The following is a 24,856-nucleotide window of genomic DNA, read 5'->3' on the forward strand; positions in this document are numbered from 1 at the left end:
CCCTTTCTTTCCGGAGTCAATAATAATAATAATAAAGAAATACATTTTTCATCTTTCACATAATGTTATGTACATTAAATAATATTTAAGCCATGTGCAACGTTCATATTATGAGACATGAGTAGACTCGAAGACAAATTATAAAAATGATTATTGTAATGTCCGATGAGACGACCATTTCATTGATTATGTTATGACATACCGATCGATTTTTGGTGATAAGTAATACATATCAAAAGCAGTGTTGTTCTTCGTGTTCTTGGAAATTTTTAGATTTTGAACGAACCGATGCATGTATTGATTTTACAAAGATGTGAGTTAATTTTAATTTGTGTCTGTGTACACGATAAGTGGTCCAAATAATATACATTTTCACCTTCATATCTTTTTTATGTAAAATTTTTTTTTTTTTAATTTATTTTGTTTTGTGGTGCACCTAACTTAAACAAAAATCACTGTAGATACGTAACATTTCTACTGAATATTTATAGAAGCATTTTCTTTACATCATACAATTTCAAAAAAAATTTTTAATGTATTTTAACTCGTTTTAAGATGTTTACTGACATTTTCAGTTTCCAATTTTTTAATTTTTTTTTTCTATAATTGTTAATACAATTTTAAACGTTGGTTAAAAAAATTTGACATTTTAATACAAAGTTTCTGATATATTGTTACGATAGCAATTGAAAAATATTAAAAATTAAATAAATTGAAAATGTACAAACAATTTAGTAGTTAAAATTGTATAAAACGTTCATCGTGTGAATCTCAGATTAAAAATTTAAAATAAAGTTCCATTTAAAAAGTTTATTTCGTAACCAAAAAATTTAAAAAAATTTAAAAATATATAAACATATTACATTATAAATATAAAATATGAAATTACCAAGAATAACAATATTCGTTATATTATATTGAAAAAATTTAAAATATTGTTTGTGAATACTTGCTACTTATAAATTATGTTATTAGGTATAAACAAATATGATAATATGCAAATAATATGAATTCATCATATCTGCTATACTAATAAAAATATATTAAAACATATCCTATAGTCTGAAAAACGTCTCCGCTCACAATCGTTTTTCGTATAAAATGGTATCATATTTTCATTGAATACAAATTCAACACTATCCATTACAATAGCTAACCTACTTGTAAACTGTACAGTAGAGCGACATCTACTTAGCCGATTTTAAAAAAATACATACAATATTTTTTAAATTGTTTAGTTTTGTTTTAAACATTTTAATTTTTACACGGGTAAATATATCAGTGCGTGATCTTTTCTCAGTTTTATTAGAACATAAAAAATATACATAAAAATCGCCTAAACAAAAAAAAGCGATTTACGAGCTCTTTAAAAAACTTTATAATTGTTTATACTTTGCGCACAAAATTAATACAAACAAATTATAATATTTATGTATAGTTTCTAAGAATTTAATTTTTTTGTATCGTTTTTAGGTAATAAATTCATAATTAATGAATTGAAAATTATTGCTGAAAATTTAATTTATTTAAATAAAAATAAATACCTTTTTTATCGACATGAAATAAAAAGAAAAATGGATTTAATTTATTATTTTCAGTTTTATTGATACTACTACGTTTTACTTTTTAATTTATCAGTAATTACTATGAAAAGTATGTTTTTTTTTTAAGTAATATTATTTATTGATTACCTTGGTAAGTAACCATAACATAAAAATTATTCTTGTAGTTAATTTATTCGTTTTAAAATGTTCTGATTTATGTAATTAATTGTATAAATTGTTAGTTAATTGTATTGTGTTTTGTATACCTAGATAGTATGTAGCCAAAATTATTTTTATGTACCTACATATTATTACTAAGATTTATTTCAAATCTGTATGATAATAGCGTTATTACAATATGTTTTTCAATTTAATTTAGCTTTATTTTAGTGATATATTTTTTTCATCCAAAACTAGTTCAATAGACAAAAGTTTAAAGACATTAATGAGTTTTTGTATTCTAAACGAAGTTAGGAATGTATTGATTTTACAATGATGTGTGTGTGTTTTTTTTTTTATTTTAGTCTGTCATCAAATTTTGGAGTAGAAATATTGCTTTGATTTTTGACTTAAGCAAGCCCCTCATTGAAAAGAAATTCATTTAATTGGTACTTTGGGTAGTTATAAGTAAAAGATTTTATAAATTTTAACAAAGTTTAACATGAAATATAATATAAATTTATCAAAACTTCTATTATACATACTTGTTAGTTGTTATCAAATACACTGCATTTAATACACATAAATTCTACTATGTATTATAATATCGCTAGCAAAATCATCATACATCCAATAATGAAAATATGTCACACACACTTCAAACACTCTTACTTTTCATTTCTCTGAGTTGGGCCGAACATGGTCCTTCGTTCAGAAAACATTTGACATTGTTCGACATCAACCTGTCGTTGTTCAGTATTTGATCTATGTCGATTTTCTCCATCATCGAAAAAAATTTCTTGACCTCGTCTCGTGAGCCAGGAGTTTGGTTTACGTTCTTCTCTTCGAGTTTTACAGCATCATCTCCTTGGGTCACGGAAAACGACACACCTACCACGGTCATGAATACAAACACGGTAACAAATAGTTTTGAGACCATCTTGTTATTATTTCGTTATAAACTTAACTCGCATAGACTATGTTTACCAGTGTAGCAGAAACTCGGATGAAGTTGAAACACTATGAAGTCGCTGTATCGTCAAGCGGTCGTTTTTATACACACCTTTTTATGAGCCTGTCCAAAATTCAAGGTCAATAGTGTTTATCATCGTCTGGTTTGGACGATGGTGGAAAATTACTCCGATTAAAATCCTCCCGTCAGCCACTTCAAGATTTGCAAAGTTTAATAGGTATCTCGTGACCTTGAGAACACAGATAACAATATTATTTAGGTATAGCATTTAAAATATTTATGCTATCAAACTAGAATCTCATTAAATTATTTTAATCGTAAGTTATAATTTAATATTGTTATAAAACACGACGTCACTATGTAATTTCATTAGATTTGAAAACAAGTTAAACAATAAATTTTTCAGTGACTTGGTGTGACGCGGTCGTACGCTCAACTGTGGAAATGCTCTGAGTGTAAGCACCGGCCGATATTGCTTGCATCCAGATGGGTGATCATCCGGGTTTTTAGCAACAAATCCTTGCCACACATACATTACGTATTCAAAACCAACCGTTCGCCCCCTCCTACAAATAGCTTATGCCCTTTCTTTCCGGAGTCAATAATAATAATAATAAAGAAATACATTTTTCATCTTTCACATAATGTTATGTACATTAAATAATATTTAAGCCATGTGCAACGTTCATATTATGAGACATGAGTAGACTCGAAGACAAATTATAAAAATGATTATTGTAATGTCCGATGAGACGACCATTTCATTGATTATGTTATGACATACCGATCGATTTTTGGTGATAAGTAATACATATCAAAAGCAGTGTTGTTCTTCGTGTTCTTGGAAATTTTTAGATTTTGAACGAACCGATGCATGTATTGATTTTACAAAGATGTGAGTTAATTTTAATTTGTGTCTGTGTACACGATAAGTGGTCCAAATAATATACATTTTCACCTTCATATCTTTTTTATGTAAAATTTTTTTTTTTTTAATTTATTTTGTTTTGTGGTGCACCTAACTTAAACAAAAATCACTGTAGATACGTAACATTTCTACTGAATATTTATAGAAGCATTTTCTTTACATCATACAATTTCAAAAAAAATTTTTAATGTATTTTAACTCGTTTTAAGATGTTTACTGACATTTTCAGTTTCCAATTTTTTAATTTTTTTTTTCTATAATTGTTAATACAATTTTAAACGTTGGTTAAAAAAATTTGACATTTTAATACAAAGTTTCTGATATATTGTTACGATAGCAATTGAAAAATATTAAAAATTAAATAAATTGAAAATGTACAAACAATTTAGTAGTTAAAATTGTATAAAACGTTCATCGTGTGAATCTCAGATTAAAAATTTAAAATAAAGTTCCATTTAAAAAGTTTATTTCGTAACCAAAAAATTTAAAAAAATTTAAAAATATATAAACATATTACATTATAAATATAAAATATGAAATTACCAAGAATAACAATATTCGTTATATTATATTGAAAAAATTTAAAATATTGTTTGTGAATACTTGCTACTTATAAATTATGTTATTAGGTATAAACAAATATGATAATATGCAAATAATATGAATTCATCATATCTGCTATACTAATAAAAATATATTAAAACATATCCTATAGTCTGAAAAACGTCTCCGCTCACAATCGTTTTTCGTATAAAATGGTATCATATTTTCATTGAATACAAATTCAACACTATCCATTACAATAGCTAACCTACTTGTAAACTGTACAGTAGAGCGACATCTACTTAGCCGATTTTAAAAAAATACATACAATATTTTTTAAATTGTTTAGTTTTGTTTTAAACATTTTAATTTTTACACGGGTAAATATATCAGTGCGTGATCTTTTCTCAGTTTTATTAGAACATAAAAAATATACATAAAAATCGCCTAAACAAAAAAAAGCGATTTACGAGCTCTTTAAAAAACTTTATAATTGTTTATACTTTGCGCACAAAATTAATACAAACAAATTATAATATTTATGTATAGTTTCTAAGAATTTAATTTTTTTGTATCGTTTTTAGGTAATAAATTCATAATTAATGAATTGAAAATTATTGCTGAAAATTTAATTTATTTAAATAAAAATAAATACCTTTTTTATCGACATGAAATAAAAAGAAAAATGGATTTAATTTATTATTTTCAGTTTTATTGATACTACTACGTTTTACTTTTTAATTTATCAGTAATTACTATGAAAAGTATGTTTTTTTTTTAAGTAATATTATTTATTGATTACCTTGGTAAGTAACCATAACATAAAAATTATTCTTGTAGTTAATTTATTCGTTTTAAAATGTTCTGATTTATGTAATTAATTGTATAAATTGTTAGTTAATTGTATTGTGTTTTGTATACCTAGATAGTATGTAGCCAAAATTATTTTTATGTACCTACATATTATTACTAAGATTTATTTCAAATCTGTATGATAATAGCGTTATTACAATATGTTTTTCAATTTAATTTAGCTTTATTTTAGTGATATATTTTTTTCATCCAAAACTAGTTCAATAGACAAAAGTTTAAAGACATTAATGAGTTTTTGTATTCTAAACGAAGTTAGGAATGTATTGATTTTACAATGATGTGTGTGTGTTTTTTTTTTATTTTAGTCTGTCATCAAATTTTGGAGTAGAAATATTGCTTTGATTTTTGACTTAAGCAAGCCCCTCATTGAAAAGAAATTCATTTAATTGGTACTTTGGGTAGTTATAAGTAAAAGATTTCCAGTAGTTTTCAAAAGTTTCAGGTAAAACCCTAAAAAGTAATGAAAAACTGGAATCTTTACGCATAATCGGTTTTCGACAAAATCTATTATTTTATTTTGCTATAACTCTAAAATAAATCATTGTAAATAACTACTTTAAATTTTTAGCTAAATGTTTATTTTAGCGTTATCTATTTACAATTACATTTTCAAAATATTTTAACTTTTTAAGCTAATAATAGACAATTTAAATTTTCGATTTTTCTAAGTTTTTATTTTTTTTTAAACGCCAATAAAAAAATTTGGATATCAAAAAATCTTTAAAATTTAAAACAAGGTTTATTGTAAGTTGTACGAATCGTAGTAAACAAAAATATACCCACAATTTTTTTTTATAAGCATTTAAATTTCTAATGTTTACGAAATATGTCAAAATTGCAAAAATTTGCATATAATTATGAGGTTGAATATTCATAAAACTGCTGTGATTTATATCTAATTTTAAAACTTAAAAATCCAACACAAGATTCTCCATAACCTTTTCTTCTAATAACTTTAAAAAAAAACCCAAAGTTAATATAGAAAATATTTTGTGAGCATATAAAATTTGTATTTAAATATTGTGCACCTATAAGATATATTATACAGGTAATATAATATATCCTAGACTGACAAATAATCTCCGTTCAGAATCGTTTTTAGTAGACAATTATGCCTGCTATTGTATTCAAATTTAATATATCCATTATAGTGACCTTTTCTCTATCTCTAATATACAGTAGAGCTATATCCACTTGCCCACTTTTTTTCTTCGAATAGACACAAAAACAAAATAATAAATTATTAAATAAGTACGTATAGTAATATTGTAAAATAAATTCTCTTACATGTTAATGATGGGTCAATGTGTTAAAAAAATAATTTTCAGTACCTTTTTTTAAGTAAATCCACTAGAAAATAAACACAACATTTGATTAAAAATTATCAATATGAATGGCCATATATATAAATATGTATAATGTATATATAAAAAACCTTATATTAATTAATAGTTCTTAACCCGTTAATTTAAATTGTATTACATTTGATTCGAAATTAAATTAAATTGTTAAAATCACTTTAAATTAAAAAGTACTTTTAAAATCAAAAAAATTTAGTATAATATAGCTCTCACTATTAATTATAGTTAAATATTTGTATTTGTATATATAAATATATATATGTGTTATAATTTTTAAATTAAAATTAAGCATAGTAGAAATTATTCTAACGATAAAATATACCAAGTTAAATAACTAGGAACTATAATCATTAGTAAAAAAATAAAAAATGAGTTAATAAATAATAAAATAAATTAAATTGAAATTATGTATAATTTTTAGTCATTTTGAAGTATTCACACAACATTACATATTAAATTAATATTATCGATTTATAATAAAGCTACGCAATCATTTAAAAAAAAAAAAAATAATAAACATGTATAATAAAATACAATAGTTGATACATAAATATGTTATAGAATTGAATAGTTATTAATCTATAGAATTTAAAATAAGTGTAAGCTATTTTAACAACAATAATTAAATTCCTTAATATTTATAATCATAATTATTGTCGAAGCTAATTGTTTACAAAGTTTCTTTTAATAAAAAAAAAAAAAAAAAAATTAAATTCCTTAAAAATATTATCTAGAAGTTTAGAATTTCAATTATTGTAAATATGCACAAACTGTCAAGAAATTAATAATTTTTTTACTCACAAGAAATTATCGCAAATATTTAGTTTTTATTATTCTTATAGTTTAAATTTAGATAATTTAAACTTTTTCGTGATAATATCTTCGATATTTTTTCTTTATAATGTAATAAAAACTATAAATAATTATTTTTTTTGTTTTTTGTGGAATTAAAACTTATCTTTCTTTTTACAAAATCAATATTTTGTATAGAATCTCTACTGACATTTTATCGGGGAACCCAATCAAACATTTAAACTACGAAAATATTATTTTAAATGATATATTATTACAGATTGCCTATACAGTTCTTCATATTTATTTGTTTAACCTATAACATGGATAAAACAGGTATTTATTCTGGATTTTGTATTTTTTTAAACTACCTTTACGGCTATATGTGAACATTCAGTGAATTTTGTGGTAAATATTTTTGAGACAAAGTCCTTTTATTCTTAGGAATTGTTTTAATTTTTATTTGCGAAATCATAAAGGTATTGTAAAAATACAGTTAAATAAACTAATGTTATCCGTAAATATTTTCATTCTGCGTAACATGAAACAATAATATTTAATTTTGTTCAACGAATCAGTGTAAATTATGTAACATAAAAAAAATTAACTATAAAATATAAAAGTTTAAATTATTATTATTTTTTAAAAATAAAACATAATTTTGAAATATGAAGAACATTTCAAAAATATACAAACAATTTTCAATTAAAAATAGTAATAATTACGAAGAATTTATATAATATAATAGTACTAATGTATAATACTTTTATATAATAATAATAATAATAATACTAAATTCCAAAATCTTATATTAATCATTATGGTACGATGAAAAAGTACAATAATATTCTGTCCAATCATTCGATGTATTATGAGATAAATTAAATTTTATTTTAATTGTATTTTATGATCAATTAAATTAAGTTAAAAGTTATTTTAATTTATTCTATTTTTCCCTCACCGGGAATAACATAAAATACAAAAATAAATAATTGCACTAAAACTAATTTCTATCTGTTTGAGCGTCTCCGTTTCATTAACCGGTAATGTAATAATCGTGACGCCGTTTTGTGCTACTCTGAACTACTCTTCTATATCTATCACTATCCAAATGGGACTTTTAAGCGTTATCGTTTTAAAATTTAAATTGTATGTATTATTTATATCGATGGGAACACATTTCTTGCACACGAGTCTAAAATGCTTATATGATTCTATAAAAATATTTAAATTAATTTTAACTTATTATTACTAACTTACTGTGTATTATAATTTTAATACCATATACATATTATGGTATTATATCATTTAAAATTGATAGTAAATAACCACTTTTCCAATAGCTAGATCCGGACCATAAGTTTATAAATTTTATTCAAAATTTAATATCTAAACATAATAATATTGTTGTCATCAATACGTATTACCTGTTACACAATAACATTTATTTATAAATATATATAATATAATAGGTATATATTTATTTTTTTGAATTTGTTATTACTTTCAAATTATTTGGAGAATACATGACTATATGCATAAAAAAAAAAAATGTTTATAAATTATATTATTACAAATAATTAATAATGCTCACATAAAACAATATTGTTATTACTATTACAAAATACCAAAGAGTAAAGTAAATATAGTATTTTTCCTCTCATGTTTATTAGTATAAAATTTACATAAAAATAGTAATTTTTAAAATTTTAATCTTAAATAAAGATTAATCTGTTCGATTTAGATTTACTATATTGTTGTAATATATATATATATGTATAATGTATATTATATAACTAGGTCCTGGATTTAAATACACTTAAAACCATACAAATATGCTCTGAAAAAATACCCAAAAAGTCCTTAACAAATGCATTTTACCTCAAAAATTCCATTTATATTTACTTTTTATACAATTTGGTATTTTAATTTAAATTTTATTATTAAAATATATTTATTATTTATTATTTTATTAAAAAAATAAAAATAAAAATTGAAAAAATTGACTTGATGCCACTATGATGTTGACACGAATTTGTTTTGGGGCAATATTATTCATTCTAAACATACAAACTAAAATATATAATAATAAATATACTTAATTTATTTAGTATATTGAACAAATATGCATTAAAAACCATAAAAATTACCCAATAATTATAAAAATGATCTTAAAGTAAAAAAACACCGACATATGCAAAAATTCTAAATAAAATTTTTAGCTTTGAAGCAGTCGTTACATGAAACGAAATATGTATCTATGATCAAGCAAAAAATATGCACTTAGCATTGAAATCCGGGCCCTACTTATAACGTTTAGATAAAGAAATTTTGAAATGATCGTTACAAAAATAAAAATAAATGGTTTGATAAAAATTCATGACCTTCCCGAAAATGCCTTTTCAGTAGGTAGGTACATACATAAAAAAAGAAAACGCCAATATTTAGAAATTGGGATGGTATAAGAATAATAAAACATGAATAACAAAATATCCCTGTTATATATTAGTCAGTGAACATAAAATTGTACTAGTATGACAAAATAACTATTTTTGTCGTATTTCTGTTCAAATAAAACCAAAGATTTCCTTGTAAATGTAACAATTATTGTGTTCCATTCAATGTTTGAACTTCATAGAAATTTTCCCTGAGTGTTTCTTGTTGTTATAATTTTTAATTAAAATACCTAACCGTCAAAAAACATTGTGTATAACACTCGGCTAACTCTACAAGACTACAAAATTGCAAACAAAAACATATAATATTAAAGTAATTGTGCAAGTCGATATCCTAGAATAACAATAATTATAATCATAAATGACATCATAGCATAATAATACTATAATAGTACTGAAACTACCGATTCATAAATAATATGATAAATAAATAAAAATATAAAGCTCTTTAAAGGAGATAGGTAATATGTTTTTACGGGTTTTTATGATGTTTTTTTTTTTTACATCAGTTGAAGATCCGATTTCTAGCATAAAAAGGTTGACCACTGTGATCTTAGTTTAGCTTTATTTTTTTTTTATACTTGAACAATTCAACGGACTAATGAAAGCTTTTTCGAGATTCGTTTTCTAGTTTCTTTCAATGAAAACATAATATTATAAGTGTGCTTTTGTGTGCTAAAAAAAAATTAATAACGAGTTTAAAAAAGATCGAAAATCTCACTTGGAATTTTTGGAGTACATTTTAATTAAAACTTAACCACGATAATGATTATAATCGTATGCAATTTATTTTATAAACTAGAAACGTGAAATGTTTTTAACTTCCAAGTCAAGTGATCTCGACGTTGGCTTCGTACAAATTGTACAAACTGCAGAAACATGTGCGTAAATGACATAAATCAAAATATTATATTTTATACAGCAGGGTGGTCTTTTATTTATATTTGTTTTTTCTTTAAAATACGTTGGACATACCTTTTAAATTATTTTAAGTCATAATTTGTAAAAGTAATATTGGTAAATTTTAGAAGATAGTAATTGGTAGGTACTTAACCCCTTACCGTGCAGCATTATGGTTGAAATATGGCAAAAGAGGGAAACTTTATTATTTTTCGAAATTGTTTCAATATGTATATTACATTATGTAAGTAAATTAATATTAATAATTGAAAATTACGTTATCTGGAAAAAAAGTAAACCAACAAAATATCTTGTAAATATAATATTTTTCGTGTAAATTAATAAAACTCAAACATATTTCATTGATGTAAAAATATATTTTTTCATGTTATTTAAAAATATTTAACGAATGACTGTAGTTAAACTGAAATATTTTTAGTTCAATATTACAAAAACGATAAAACGATTTAATTCTCTAAAATTGTGCAATTGGTAAATATTTGTATAAAACAATCGTTTATTGCATACGTAGGTAATAATTCTATTTGCGTAATATTTGCGTTGTGTGACTGTGTGGAACGTAAAAAGTTCAAAGTTTTTACCAATTAATTGTAAAATGAATATCTAGTTTATCATTTTGTTTTTTTTTTTTATTCTATACTGCCGCCTAAAAAGCAACCATAATAATATATTATACACAATTTTATACTGAATTTTGTTATTCAAAATTTTAACGCCTTCGATAAGAGGAATAAACGTGTAAAATATATTTTTATAAATTTAAAATATAGATTGAAACTTACATACAACGAAATATTTATGATACCTGGAAACAAATAATCATAAAATGTATAAAATATTATGTAATAATAACTCCTTTATTAAATAATTTTTGTTTTCATCGTTCATAGTAATATGAAAGTAACGCTATTTATGTATCTTATATTTATGCCTGTCGTTGTCGTACTTATCGCAAATTTGTATATCTATATCATATTATTTTATTTTTATTTTTTCCTCATATTTTGACAATACAATATTGTTTCAAGCATATGTAAATTTAATTATTTTAAGGTTCAAATTTTAGTTGAATTTATTACCTATTTAATTTGTTACTAATTGGAATTAGCAAAACAAAAACACTACTATATAATATTAAGGTAACAACATGCTTACCTATTTAGTAGATTTTTTTATGTTTTTCAATGTTTTATTTATGAAAATTACTAGCTTATGTTATAATTGAATTTTAGTAATTAAACAATTTGAATTGATTACCCACATCCTTTAAGGTACGTTCAACTTTTTATTTACATAATTTTAATAGTTAATTTAATATTATAGCCTGATATAATAATACATCTAATTATTGTTTAACACAAAAATTAGGTTTTTAATTCTTAAAAATTCTTAGGGATATTGGTTAATAACGTATGTTGAAATTATCCTCCTGTATATAAAACCATAAAGTATATATATAAATATATTTTATCTACATTTAGATGACAAGCAGAGACCATTCGTAAGTTCGTGCATTTGCATACTCATTACTTTGCGATCGTATAATCCCGCAAGTTTAAATCCTCTTTAAAGCATTACCAATAAAATAGCAAATTTCATTTCTCGTACTTTCTATATTTGAGAACTATATATAAACTGACGAGCAAATTAAAAAGCGATCCGTGGAAAACTGACAAGCTAAATACTTAGTAAATCCACGGATGTGTGATATCTTTTGTACACACGCTGCACATAATATTATTATTATGTGTATGCAACGTACCTACAATTATTATTAAAACTTTTAAAATATTTTCATCCGAAAGCGAGATCCGAACAGTAGCTAAGCTGGTACGAACAGAACGTCATTATCACACGTATGTCAATCGTGGTATAGACAGCTGTGGAATAAACGATAAAATTGATCGACGTGGTTTAAAAAGCTATAGAGACTCTGATGTTTTCGAATTTCCCGATTCCGTCTGACAACCATCGTGATAGCAATAATATAATATAATAATCTCTCCGATCGCATTCCCAACACCGCCACATCGAGTGCTGTTGGTGCAAATTATACAATGTTATATCGAATATTATTATTCCCATGCATCAATAATATTATATAGATTGGCGTATATTGTAATACGTCGTCATTGCTGCGCTCATACCTAGTTATCTGTCGATTATTTCTTAGAGATTAACAGAAAATAACCGCACACACCAACCTTCACCCTTAGTATGGTCGTTCTGCCCTCGCTCCGTGTATTTTATAGGTACATATTATTACTATTGTTGTTTCGTTGTTTCCATCGGTCCAATTAGTAGAATTAATCTTTTAAATTAGCGTGGAGCTTATTGAACGAGACTACGCGCGTGCGATTACAATAATTTCAGTAATACGATTTCGTGATTTATAATCAAAATAACGTATTACACGTGTATTATTATTGTTATTATTACACGTGTATGGGTGCGTGTGATCAGAGTTCGTATATTATTATTATTATTATTATTATTATTATTATTATTAATATTATTATAAAACCCTCTTCGCGTAATTCGTATAACATACAATATTAGGCGAATTGTAGTACGCGTTACCCGCGAATCCGCACTCACGTATAGTGTGGGCCAGTCGTAATGACACAAAACCCACACATATAACACAGGATGCGTACTTTATAGTAGTTTATGGCATCACACCACAAGCCAATGTATTATTGTCCAGTGCAAACGATTCGTGGTTTATGTGTAATTTATCGTTTTCTACGCTCCATGAATATATTCACAATAACACTCGATTTGCCATCACCTCCGACGACGGGCACGTGATTTAGCGGATTACTTATATTATTGTTATATTATTATATAGATTATGAAGAGTTATGAAGAGTAATAAAACTAATAAACCCTTCTTGGGTTCAATTTTATATTTTTTATTTTCAAGGTTGTGAAAGATTAAGAGTCAGCTATTCCTTCGTACAACAGATGACATAGTCATATCATATTATAGTTTCATTGAACGATCATAGGTGCGATTTCTATGCTAAAATATTGTTTGTATTTAAGTACTTCACTTCATCTTCCGATAATTTTATTGTTATGCCACCTAGGAATAAATTATCATAAAATCGACATCTACAGCTGACCTGAAGTATTTTATAAAATTGTTGGTAATTTAAACGTAAAATAAAGGACGATACATATTATAAATACATCATATATTGTTACATAATATATGCACGCATGTTTTTGTCTCTTTTCATAAGTGTTTATTATGAATTGACCATGCTATTGTGTAAAATAACAGTATTTTTGAATTTCATCAATATTTAAATCTTATATTTTACCTGTTTATCGTTTTGATGGTTTTTTTTAACGTTTCTTTTTGTGACGGCGACAGAAGCTAGGTAATGGTTTAGATCCTTTATAATTGCTATTATACTACTCCCGAAAACATAACTATTATTATTAATACAATTACGGTATTACCTACTCATATAGTAATACAATTCATATACCTACTAATATATACGTTCGTTACACAGAGTACACTGAGAATACGCCACAGGCCACACCCTGTACGTTAAAAATAACACTATTTCTACAGATGACCCTGTACAAAATAATGGCGATTCACCCGAGTTCTATTTGCTTAGTGTTATATTTACGATTTTTATAAGTATTGCTTTCTCAGCAGACAAAAATAATTCGCTCGTACCGAGGATACTACCTAGTATATTGGGTAGTATAGTGACCTTCATGTCCCAAGGGACAATTGCGTGGGTGGCCCATAGCCGATAATTCACCGGCCTTGTACCACAGAAACAATTATTATGATAATAGTGACAACCTATTCAAAGGTAGGCATCTGGCTTCGTTGCACTGATAATAAATTATAGTATTATGTTTACGGAATACGACCATGAACCGTGTATCCGGTGTGCTCGATTCATCGATAAATAAGAAAAGACACCGTGGTCTTAGTTGAAATGACATGCATATTGATGAGCTCTGCATCGAATGTTCATTTTTTAGGTCCCACTGGTCTATTGAAACCCGCACTTTCACCCGCTCAATGATAAAAGTCTTTACTTCGGTGCGATAATGTCTAATATGACGTGTTTTGAGCTAAACGTTTATACCGTTATATCTTTAGGTTTACTTTTCAGGTAATAAATCATAATATTGCGTTCGATATCTGGAGTTTGTTTTCGTACCGAGTACCCTTAAAAATCGTACGGAATAATGAATATAAAACGCTGCGTGATAATTATCATTAATATAATATAATTATGAGAAAAATCGTCTGCACAGCTGCAGTCTGGACGTTTGCGTCCATTATGTTTCATACCATTTATACCAGGCTACACAGTGAGGTTTTGCGAAATCCAGCTTAAAAGTAAAGTATAATGTTAATATACTTTGGCTAGGCTACAGGTAGACAGCCACGTTATAAACATAATATTATTATATACCTACGCGTAATGCTATGCAAGTTATCCCGCTGCGCGTGATAATACTATTTTCCGATTTTATGGATTTTCGTTTCGTTCAACCACCGCAACTCGTTAATTTTCATGTTCCATGAGCAGTGCACCGAGATTATGTGTTTTATGTAATATAAATATCGCATACTATAAAACATAATATATGCTTGCGAGTCATAATGTAATTAAAAACTAATGTGCAACTGCGTTCTTTCGGTTTGGAAATAATAACTGTAGCGTAAGAGCTTTAGACTGCATGACTGGCGACGACGCCGTGCAACACTCTGTATAATATAATTATATATATATATATATATATATATATATACTATATTTCTACACCCACACATATATAAAATATTAATAATAATATTTTAGTCCGTGGCGAGTATTAACGATTTGCATGCACCTGGCGCGTGTGATGCACGTTGGTTTAATAAATACGGCTTGTACACAATTCCCGAATCCCTTTGATGGTTTTTGTGTGTAAGTAATTGTATTGTTATTATTAACTGTTGAAACAAAAAAAACTAACAAGGTGGCCGTGCCGCCTCATTGTATAGCCACATGTAGGTGTTTAAGTTGATTTTTTTTTCTTTCTACTGTTTGTGTTTCTCTTTAATTCGGTTTTTTTCACTTGAGGTCAGTCGTGGACTAACAAAAGTAACCGAAAGTTACTGAAAACGTGATAAACCGATTGTGTTTTAATATAATAATAACTGTTGTTACAACATAATCGACTTGTTTTCACCTAACTCGTGTATAACGTTTCTCGTCTGGTTTAAGTTAACTCCGAGCATGATAAACGCGTAATAGGAAATATGGGTTAACTAATTATTGATATTGCAGATAGATTTTGGAGATCCATTCGATGAATTTATCAACTGGAATTATTTTGTACATGCATTTTAATTGCTGCTTTGAATCCGATTGTTTGTTATAACGACCTTAACGGGTCGTGCCATGAAGCTTCATCTAAATTCTGAAAACACTAAAAATGTCAGTCTCGAAAAACTTGAGATTTCGTGAACCCATCGTTAATAGTATTTCAAATACGAACGCAATAAAATGGATTACAGTAATAAAATAATTGTTAACCATATATATTATACGCCATATAATAGATTCCGTTTTATTGTATTGAATCAAAATATTATAAAATAAACCTATACAGTTACGTATTCACCTTCGACAGTATAACACGTTTATCGTATCGCGTTCTCGCATTTTTAGGTATCGAAGAAATCAGTGTATCTACGTGTTAATCCAGGTAATATGAATTTTTTCGTATCAGAAGATTTTTTGCACCCATTTCGGTCCCTAATTAAAACTCATCCCAAAAATGGGTGATTCGCCCACTAATACCTTAAGTCCGAAAGATAGACTTTTTCAATCATCCAAAACTTCACACAATAAACCAAACGCTACAATGCCCAATATCGTACACACAGCCAACACAGCAGATACAATTACTAATGAGCTACCATCAACAGCACAATACTCCGATAACGACACTAACAACGACGCAATTAAAAATACCGATTTAAATACCTATAATCATGATTTAATTAACATGGCCAACAGTATACAGAGCGCATCAAGTGATAATCCTACATCGCAAAAAAACTACAACACAGAATTAAATAAATACTTCACCGGTAAAAAATCTTTTGCCGAAATTTCTCTCAACAATTCCTTTCCAAAAAAGAACACGCAATCGTCTTCGACTCGGTAGACAATATACCCCAGATTGAATATATCATTGCAATTAGCAAATTAATACCTCCAAAAAACATAAAATTTGTCTCACGTATATCGAACAACAGGTTCTGTATATATCTCAACGACAAAAATACTGTTGACTTTCTCATTGATAATCACACCAATATCTCACTAAACGACCAAATGACAATTAAAATTAGACGATTAATCAACCCAGCAAAAAGAATCACAATCTTTAATGTCTCCCCAGCTATACTAAACGAAGACATCATATCTTATTTAAAATCTCTCAACATCCAAATTTTATCACCGATAACTCACATCAACGCAGGTTTCAACATCACAGAACTTGCTCACATACTTAGCTTCAGACGTCAGGCTTACATAAATCCGGACGAATTCAAAAACTTCTTAGCTCTCTCCTGATTAACCACGAAAATAACCCTCACAGAATTTTTCTATCCAACGACGCATTATTCTGTTATTTATGCAAACTCAAAAGTCAAACTTCGAAACAACGTAAAAATCCACCATTTGAAGCCCAAAACACCAAGTTGTATAAAGCTCCAGTTTATAACAAACCATATAGCAACTCTAATGTCACTGATGACAAAACAAAAATAAACGAACCCATATGTGATATCTTTAGTGACCAAAATTTTGACATCAAATCGTTTAGTGCCCCACGTACCTTAAGTCAATCATCCATCCTTGATGTCCCACTATCGTTGGAAGTTTCAACGGATGGTAACACAGCAACAGCACCTATAACAATAACCAGCATGAAAAAAAGACCAACACTCACCTCAACTCAAATTTAACTATCGATTTTCCTCCACCTAAATCTTCACCTCAAGACACAACCCCAAATTAAATTACCCCTTCTAATTCTAAACCAACCAAAAAAATCTCAACCAGCAAAAAAAAAAAATTAAACGCAACAAATCTGTCGAAAATTTAATAACACAACTTGATGAATTGCTCGAACCCACTAAAACTAGATTCAAAGAAATTCCCAATAAAAAAATAAATTATGAACAGTTCGAATTCATAATTGAAAACTGCATCGGCGTATCCAACCTAGATACATAACTTAATAATTTTAACATAACATGCTTAGAAATGATTGAATACATAGAGATCATGAAGTCTAAAATCAAAAACCATGGCATAACAAATAGATTAACTAGACTCTGTACTGCTCTCCTTGATAAAGCTCTCTCCTCTGAGTAGCATCAAGAATAGACTCACTTTTCGTACATACAATATCTGTTCTTAAATCATCCAAAAACTCAATTACTCAATATATAAATAAAAATAAAAATAAATACAATATTTCACAAATAATATCATTCAGTGGAATCTGAATGGACTTTACAGGAATCTTGAGGACATAAAATTAATTATCAATTTGCACAAACCCATTGCGTTATGTCTTCAGGAAACAAATCTAAAATCTTATGATCCCCTCCCAAGCTTAATATAACTATAACAGTGTAACAAAAAACCGTCAAAACTACCTCAGAGCAAGTGGAGCATTTTCATTAACAACAATATACCATGGGAGGAAATACCAATCATCTCAAACCTGGAAGTAGTAGCAGTATCCATAACTCTCTAATCTAAAATCACCCTTCGTAACATATATATTCCCAATCAAACTCAATTCAAACTCGAAGATCTAACTTCCATAATCATTCAATTACCTCACTCATTTATCCTAGTCGGAGACTCCAATAGCCATAACAGCTTATGGGTTCTTACAAAACGGACCAAAGGGGAAAAATTCTCGAACTCTTATTCATTCAAGACAATCACCTAGTACTTCTTATTAATAACGAACAGACTAGAATTAATCCTGGCAACGGAAATCTATCAGCAATCGACCTCTCATTATCAATACCCACTATCGCCCAAAGAATTCAATGGCAAGTGCTCCCAGAAATTTACAACAGCGAATATTAGCGAATATTATTAACACTATTAATTTGGTTCATAACCAGGAATTGATAACTGACTCACTCACGATAACTTCAAAAATAGGAGAACATATTAAAGAAAATTCTAGTGACTCAAATCATCACCCTGACTTTCCCAACCGCAATCTTACTGATCATACAATACCTAAGACTTCTAATGTACCCTCCTCGGACATCACACAACTGCACCTAAACTCATCAATAGAGTTGGACGAACTCGTATTCGTACTAAGAAAATGTACAAGTAAAAGCCCCGATCCCGACAACATACCATTTATATTCATTCACAACTTCTCCATAAAAACTCTAAGAACATTACTCAAAATTTTCAATTGGATATGGGACAACAACGCCTTCCCAAAATCACGGGGAAACAGTATTATTATTCCGATTAATAAACCAAATAAAAACAAATTTTCCCCAGAAGGATACAGACCCATTTCACTGCTGAATACGATGTGCAAACTCCTGGAAAAAATAGCAAATCTGAGACTTACGTGGTACTTGGAAAAAATTAATTATTTGGTCCCTGAACAAAGCGGGTTCAAAAAAGGCAAAGGCATAAACGACAGCTTATCACAAATTTATATCGAAATTCAAAACACCTTCCTCAACAAACAATACATGGGAATGGTAAGCCTGGACATATCGAAGACGTATGATTCAACATGGAAACCCCTCATCACTCAGAATCTTAACAAAATCCTTAGCATCGGACAACTCTATAATTTTATTTGTAACTTTCTAAACACTCAAACATTTCAAGTCAAAATTAACAACCTCTTATCAGAAGAATACGAACAACTAAATGGGGTACCTCAAGTGTCATCCCTATCCCCTACACTTTTTCTTATCGCCATCAACAGTATCACTAATAACATAGAATCACCCGTTAAAGCTTCTTTATATTATGCTGATGATTTTAATTTTTATTGCAGTAGTCGCAACTTAGAAACAGTTAGAAATATGCTTCAGAGCACAACCAAAAACCTCATTGAATGGTCAAAAATTTCGGGCTTCAATTTCTCTCCAGAGAAATCTCAATGCATAGTTTTCACTGAAAAAAAAAAAAAAAAAACAAATCACTGATGATGCCAACAACATATCAAAGAAAAAAATATTATCAAAATTTTCTAACCTAACCTCAGATACTAGATTAACACTGCCACTCGCTTAAACATAATAAAGGTGCTTGCTCATACTTCTTGGAGATCCAAAACAAATGCACTAATACAAACATATAAATCACTAATCATTTCTAAATTGTATTTCGGTTCCTATACATGGGGAAACTCAGAAAAAAAAGTCAAGAGAAAATTGGGCGTAATACACAATGTGGGTCTTCGAATGGCCATTGGAGTATACCGGTCTAGCCCTATCCTAAGCATACTCAACCTTCCAGGAATACCTCCACTAGAAGTAAGAAGACTACAGATAGCCCTAAATTACGAGGCAAAACTAGCATCTTCATCAACTCTAAACTTTACTCCTAATCTACAAAAATTAACATCAGTATTTAAACATTACAATCTCTAGACCTCCGACATCTTCCCTTCACTTCAACTAACAACACCTCCCTGTATTCACTCAATAGCGGCAATCACTAATCTATCAGAATTAAAAAAAGACTCCACAAATAATCAAACGTATAAGCAGCAATACGTATCTACAAATATTACATAACTTACCGGATGAATAAATATATACAGATGCCTCAGAAAATCAAGTAGGGGTCGGAGCTTCAGTAATCCGAAATAATATAAAGCGCATATACAAGCTACCTAATATAAGTTCTATTTTCACTGCGGAATCATTCGCAATTCTCAAAGCGATTCAATTAGCAATTGACAGATCACTCATAGTTATTTAATGAGTAAAAACGATGCCCCGATATGCACAACTTGCGGCACGTACCTATCAGTTAAACACATTATGACTGAATGTCTATCATATTATACCGATTCAAGATTGGAATCAAATCTTCTTGAGCACCTGGCGGAATCACTTGGCCACAACAGCTCTTCACTTGCAGTCACCTTCAACTTCATTTCATCGGCAGAACTTCAAAACAAAATTTAAAAAAAAAAAAAAATGTACACTTATCCAAATGTAAATACTTTAAATTATCGATTATTATGTAATTCATTGTTCCCAATGCCCGATGTCGCCGAGGGTTTTGTTCTTTATAATAAAAAAAAAATAAAAAAAAATATATACTAAACGTTTACTTTATTCACTGAAAAATTGTAATAATAATAAAAAAATTATGAATTATTAGATAAATTTGGAGGAGCAAAAATGTCATTGAAGTCCGTTAACTTTTCCAATAAATAGATGTTTATTGATAAACACTGCTAGATATATCTGCAATACGTTAATCATAAATTTTATATTTCTCAGAAATTTGAAGTAGTGTCAATGAACCCTTCAGTCAAGCCTCCAAACCTGGTAAAAAATCTCATATTTACTTATTGTTTTATTATGTTACAGCAGATTGTGAATATATTTAATATATTATAAAAAAAATTTTAAAAATTTCTCAGAAAAAATTATGATAAAAAAAATGCACGGACATTGAATAAGTGTAGTACATTTAACGTTCTTGGTTAGTGGTTGGTGTACTATTGCAATACTATGTATTCCCATTAGCGTGATTTTAAAATTTTGAAGATTTCTTCATCTAATGCAATATTTAAAGGCCGTATTAAAAATTGTATTGCAGGGTGAAAATCGAAAACATCGTGCGGTGTTATTATGAATTTAGCGATGAAAGATAAAACGAAACTGTTTAGACCGGAAGTTTCTCGGAGACTTTTGGCATAAAACTTTTTCTTTGTCTATTTAATTTTTAATTTCTTCCTACGAAAGTGTGAAAGACCATAGTTGGTTATCCTCTTTGGATATAATAATGACACCCTTTGTTTTCTATGCGAGTATATTAATATCAAATTTAAACACTTTGGGTTAGTTTTATAAGCCATACCAGACAGACAGAACGGCAAAAAGTGTTTCTTTTAGAAGTGAAAACAATAATACACAATTATACTTATTAGTTATTACCTTGAAAAGTCATATTTTTTTTTTTTTTTTAAAGTTGTGTTCTTTAATATTTTTTATCTTAATAATTTTCTTTGAGTTTTCACTTTTTTGAATGATACATTTTTCTATTTAATATCCTAATAACTTAAAATAACATTATTCTGAGACCATATAAATAGTAAATTTATTGTGAGGAGTTAATTAGTTATAACTATATTAGTCTTTAAAGCTCAGAAGAGTGGATTGGTGAGGCATAGAGGTTTTTGCTCCGCAAAATATTCGTCTAAATCTCCAAACTTCAAAACATTAAAGTTTAAATACTTACAAGTTAAAAACGAATTAACTGAATCACTTGAAATTCGATACATAATATTTTTAAATATTTATATAATCTCGGAAGAATAATCCAATAAAGAATATGAAATTCAAAAAATACAATGTCATAAAAAATCCAAAACTTAAAAAATTAAATAAAAACGAAAAGTAAAATAAAGAATAAAATTTTTTTTTTCGAAAACATTTGTTTTGTGATGGCTTAAAATATAATAGGTATTCACAAAAGTAATAAGCACGATGAATTTAATCGATCTATATTATACTCTTGTGGTCGTTCGATATTTTTTTTACACGTATAAACATATTCTAACATGATATGACTATTATTTAACTTTAATGTTTTTCCCTCATTCACAAGAATACTTTTTTTATCGTAGAATTTTAAGTTTGATTCGATTAAGTTCGCTAACGCTCTGTATACACAAATTGTATCGACTAAAAGTAATTCGATTTTGTCCCGACACTCAGTCGTATCCTTTGTTCGCACTTCTAATTACATTATAAACGTATGTGAACGTACCAATAAAAATATATTATTATTCTAGTGGAATAAATATATTTTTTTATATATTATATTCTAACAGCTTGTACTTTGGTGGCAAATGAACAAATGTATTTTGTTTTTCTTGTGTAAATGACCAAAGCGCAAACGATAATATAATAATATTTTAAAGACCTTGGGGCTTATTGCTGGATTTAATTATTATTACTGTGCCGGTCCGCATACGGAATTTTAAGTTAAATATGAATATCATAAAAGAAAAGCAAAAGTTGTGTAAAATAATATAATAATGGTCGTTCTTCAAACGCAACAGTTCGAATAGTGAAACAAATTACTTTTATATTAAGTATCATTATATTTCTACACAATAACAATACTTTATAACCATTTTAAGCTATACTTTATTCTCTTGAACACTGTGATTTGTGTTTTGATAATATCACTGTTGATTAAGAGTGTAATAAAGGCACTTGATAAAAAACCTACTGCGATAATAATATACGATTTTTGTAAAACATCGGACATATTGTGCCTTTTGTGTATTTAGTAATTAGTGTACAAACATTAAAATTTGTTTATTAATTTTACTATTTTCTATCACAGAAAAAACAATTTGGTAGAAAAATTGGCCTGTGTGTATTATAAACGCACATCGCAGTTAATATTGTTTAATGTGTTTAATGTATATAAGAATCGTGTCATATATAAATATAATATAGTCACTACGAAAATCGATCGACCGTAAATTGAATTTAGAGTGTACGTTGAGTTTATGTAAAGTGAAAAGTTCCCATTATTTTGTACGAATATCGTACAAAATATCACAAAAATAAATGGCTAGATTTATGTTAAGAAATCACGAATTAATAAAATTATTCACTGTAACTACGTTGGTAAAAATAATATGCATACCAAATAAGCGCTTTAAACTAGGGATGAAAGTTGTTAATATATTCCATCATTATTATCGTATTGTAAGTTAATATTGATAAACATATTTTGATTTTTATCGTAATATATAACATTTGAAGCTTGTTAGGTAAATTATAATACATTGCCGTACTTATGATGCGTAGAGTGATGATTTCTGATATTCCTATTGTATATTTAAATAATTAAATATATATTACATATATTCAATCTGCAAAGTCAAAAATTAATAGTTAATTGAATGTGTTTTCATATAGGTTTTCGTGGATATTTTTATGATAATTTTTGATTTTTATCGACAGCAATTTATATTGTTAACTAGTTCAAAATGTTATGAAAAACATTTTTCCACTTAATATTCTTTTGATTAATTTGCCATGCATGTAATTCTTATTGATTACATTTTAACCTCAAGGTATTAAAACTTTTTCAATTTTTCAAATATAAAATTATTTTTATTTTGTTTATTTTTTTATTGACCATTATTCTCATATTTTCAATTTAAGAAATCGAAAATTATTTATGATTTATACAGATTTACACAAATCAATGTCTGAATCTTTTGTTCATCAAGTATATCTATTTGTTGTCTATATTTTACCTTTCTCATGACAATCTTGTCTTTTTTATGTTTCATGTTGAATAGAGTTAAAAACTTTTTATATTTAGTATTTACCCATTGAATGTACCAACAGTTTTGGTATAAATTTCATTACGACTAAATACTGGTCAGTGTCTCTGTCTGCATTCCTGAAGTCTCTTATATATTTTATAAATTGCCTATTCTAAATCTTTATAATATGATCGATTTGGTTCTTCAGCACTCTACTGTAGGTTATTCATGAAAATGTGCGTGAAATGCCTAACATGTACAACTAATTTATTCGTTGTGTAGTCTATTAGTTTTTAATAATAATCTATGTATTTATTTATATCGTCCAGTTCACAATGAACTTCAGAAACTTATAAAGTAAATTGTATGACCTATAAGTTTTACATGGACAATAAAATATCGGAACAAATATTATATTATAAGAAACATTATTCTGAAATGGTTTGGGCGTTTGTCACGTATGTAATTTTAATTACAATAAACTCAAAAGGGTGTGAAAAAAAATCTCTAAGTGTACCTCAGAGAAAGTGGATGATTCATTATAGTTAAACATATCATTTGGAAGACGAAACTGTAACGATTTGACTAGTAGTAAATATAGATCGTTGGAGAAGATTGCTTATAATATTAAAAGTAAATGCAAACAAATTCCAAATATCATTAATCTATATAATTTTATTAAGGCTCAAAATAAAACACTTATACATTATTTAGAA

General features: G+C 27.3%; 2 protein-coding genes across 4 annotated transcripts in view; one reads left to right on the forward strand and one right to left on the reverse strand.

The window, feature by feature from the left end:
* Positions 1-24,856, forward strand: part of LOC107167252 (neurotrimin-like) — a 227,858-nt gene that overhangs the window by 40,804 nt on the left and 162,198 nt on the right. The gene's annotated exons all lie outside the window — the stretch shown is intronic.
* LOC149055836 (uncharacterized) lies at positions 2,285-2,831 on the reverse strand. The gene has a single exon (XM_089226922.1). The coding sequence runs from the start codon at positions 2,641-2,643 to the stop codon at positions 2,362-2,364; it is 282 nt and encodes a 93-aa protein (XP_089083048.1). The 5' UTR covers positions 2,644-2,831; the 3' UTR covers positions 2,285-2,361.

The sequence above is a fragment of the Diuraphis noxia genome, unplaced genomic scaffold (assembly GCF_037042655.1).
Source record: "Diuraphis noxia isolate RWA-SAM2 unplaced genomic scaffold, SU_Dnox_SAM2 contig0004, whole genome shotgun sequence".
In the NCBI taxonomy this organism is placed as follows: domain Eukaryota; kingdom Metazoa; phylum Arthropoda; class Insecta; order Hemiptera; family Aphididae; genus Diuraphis; species Diuraphis noxia.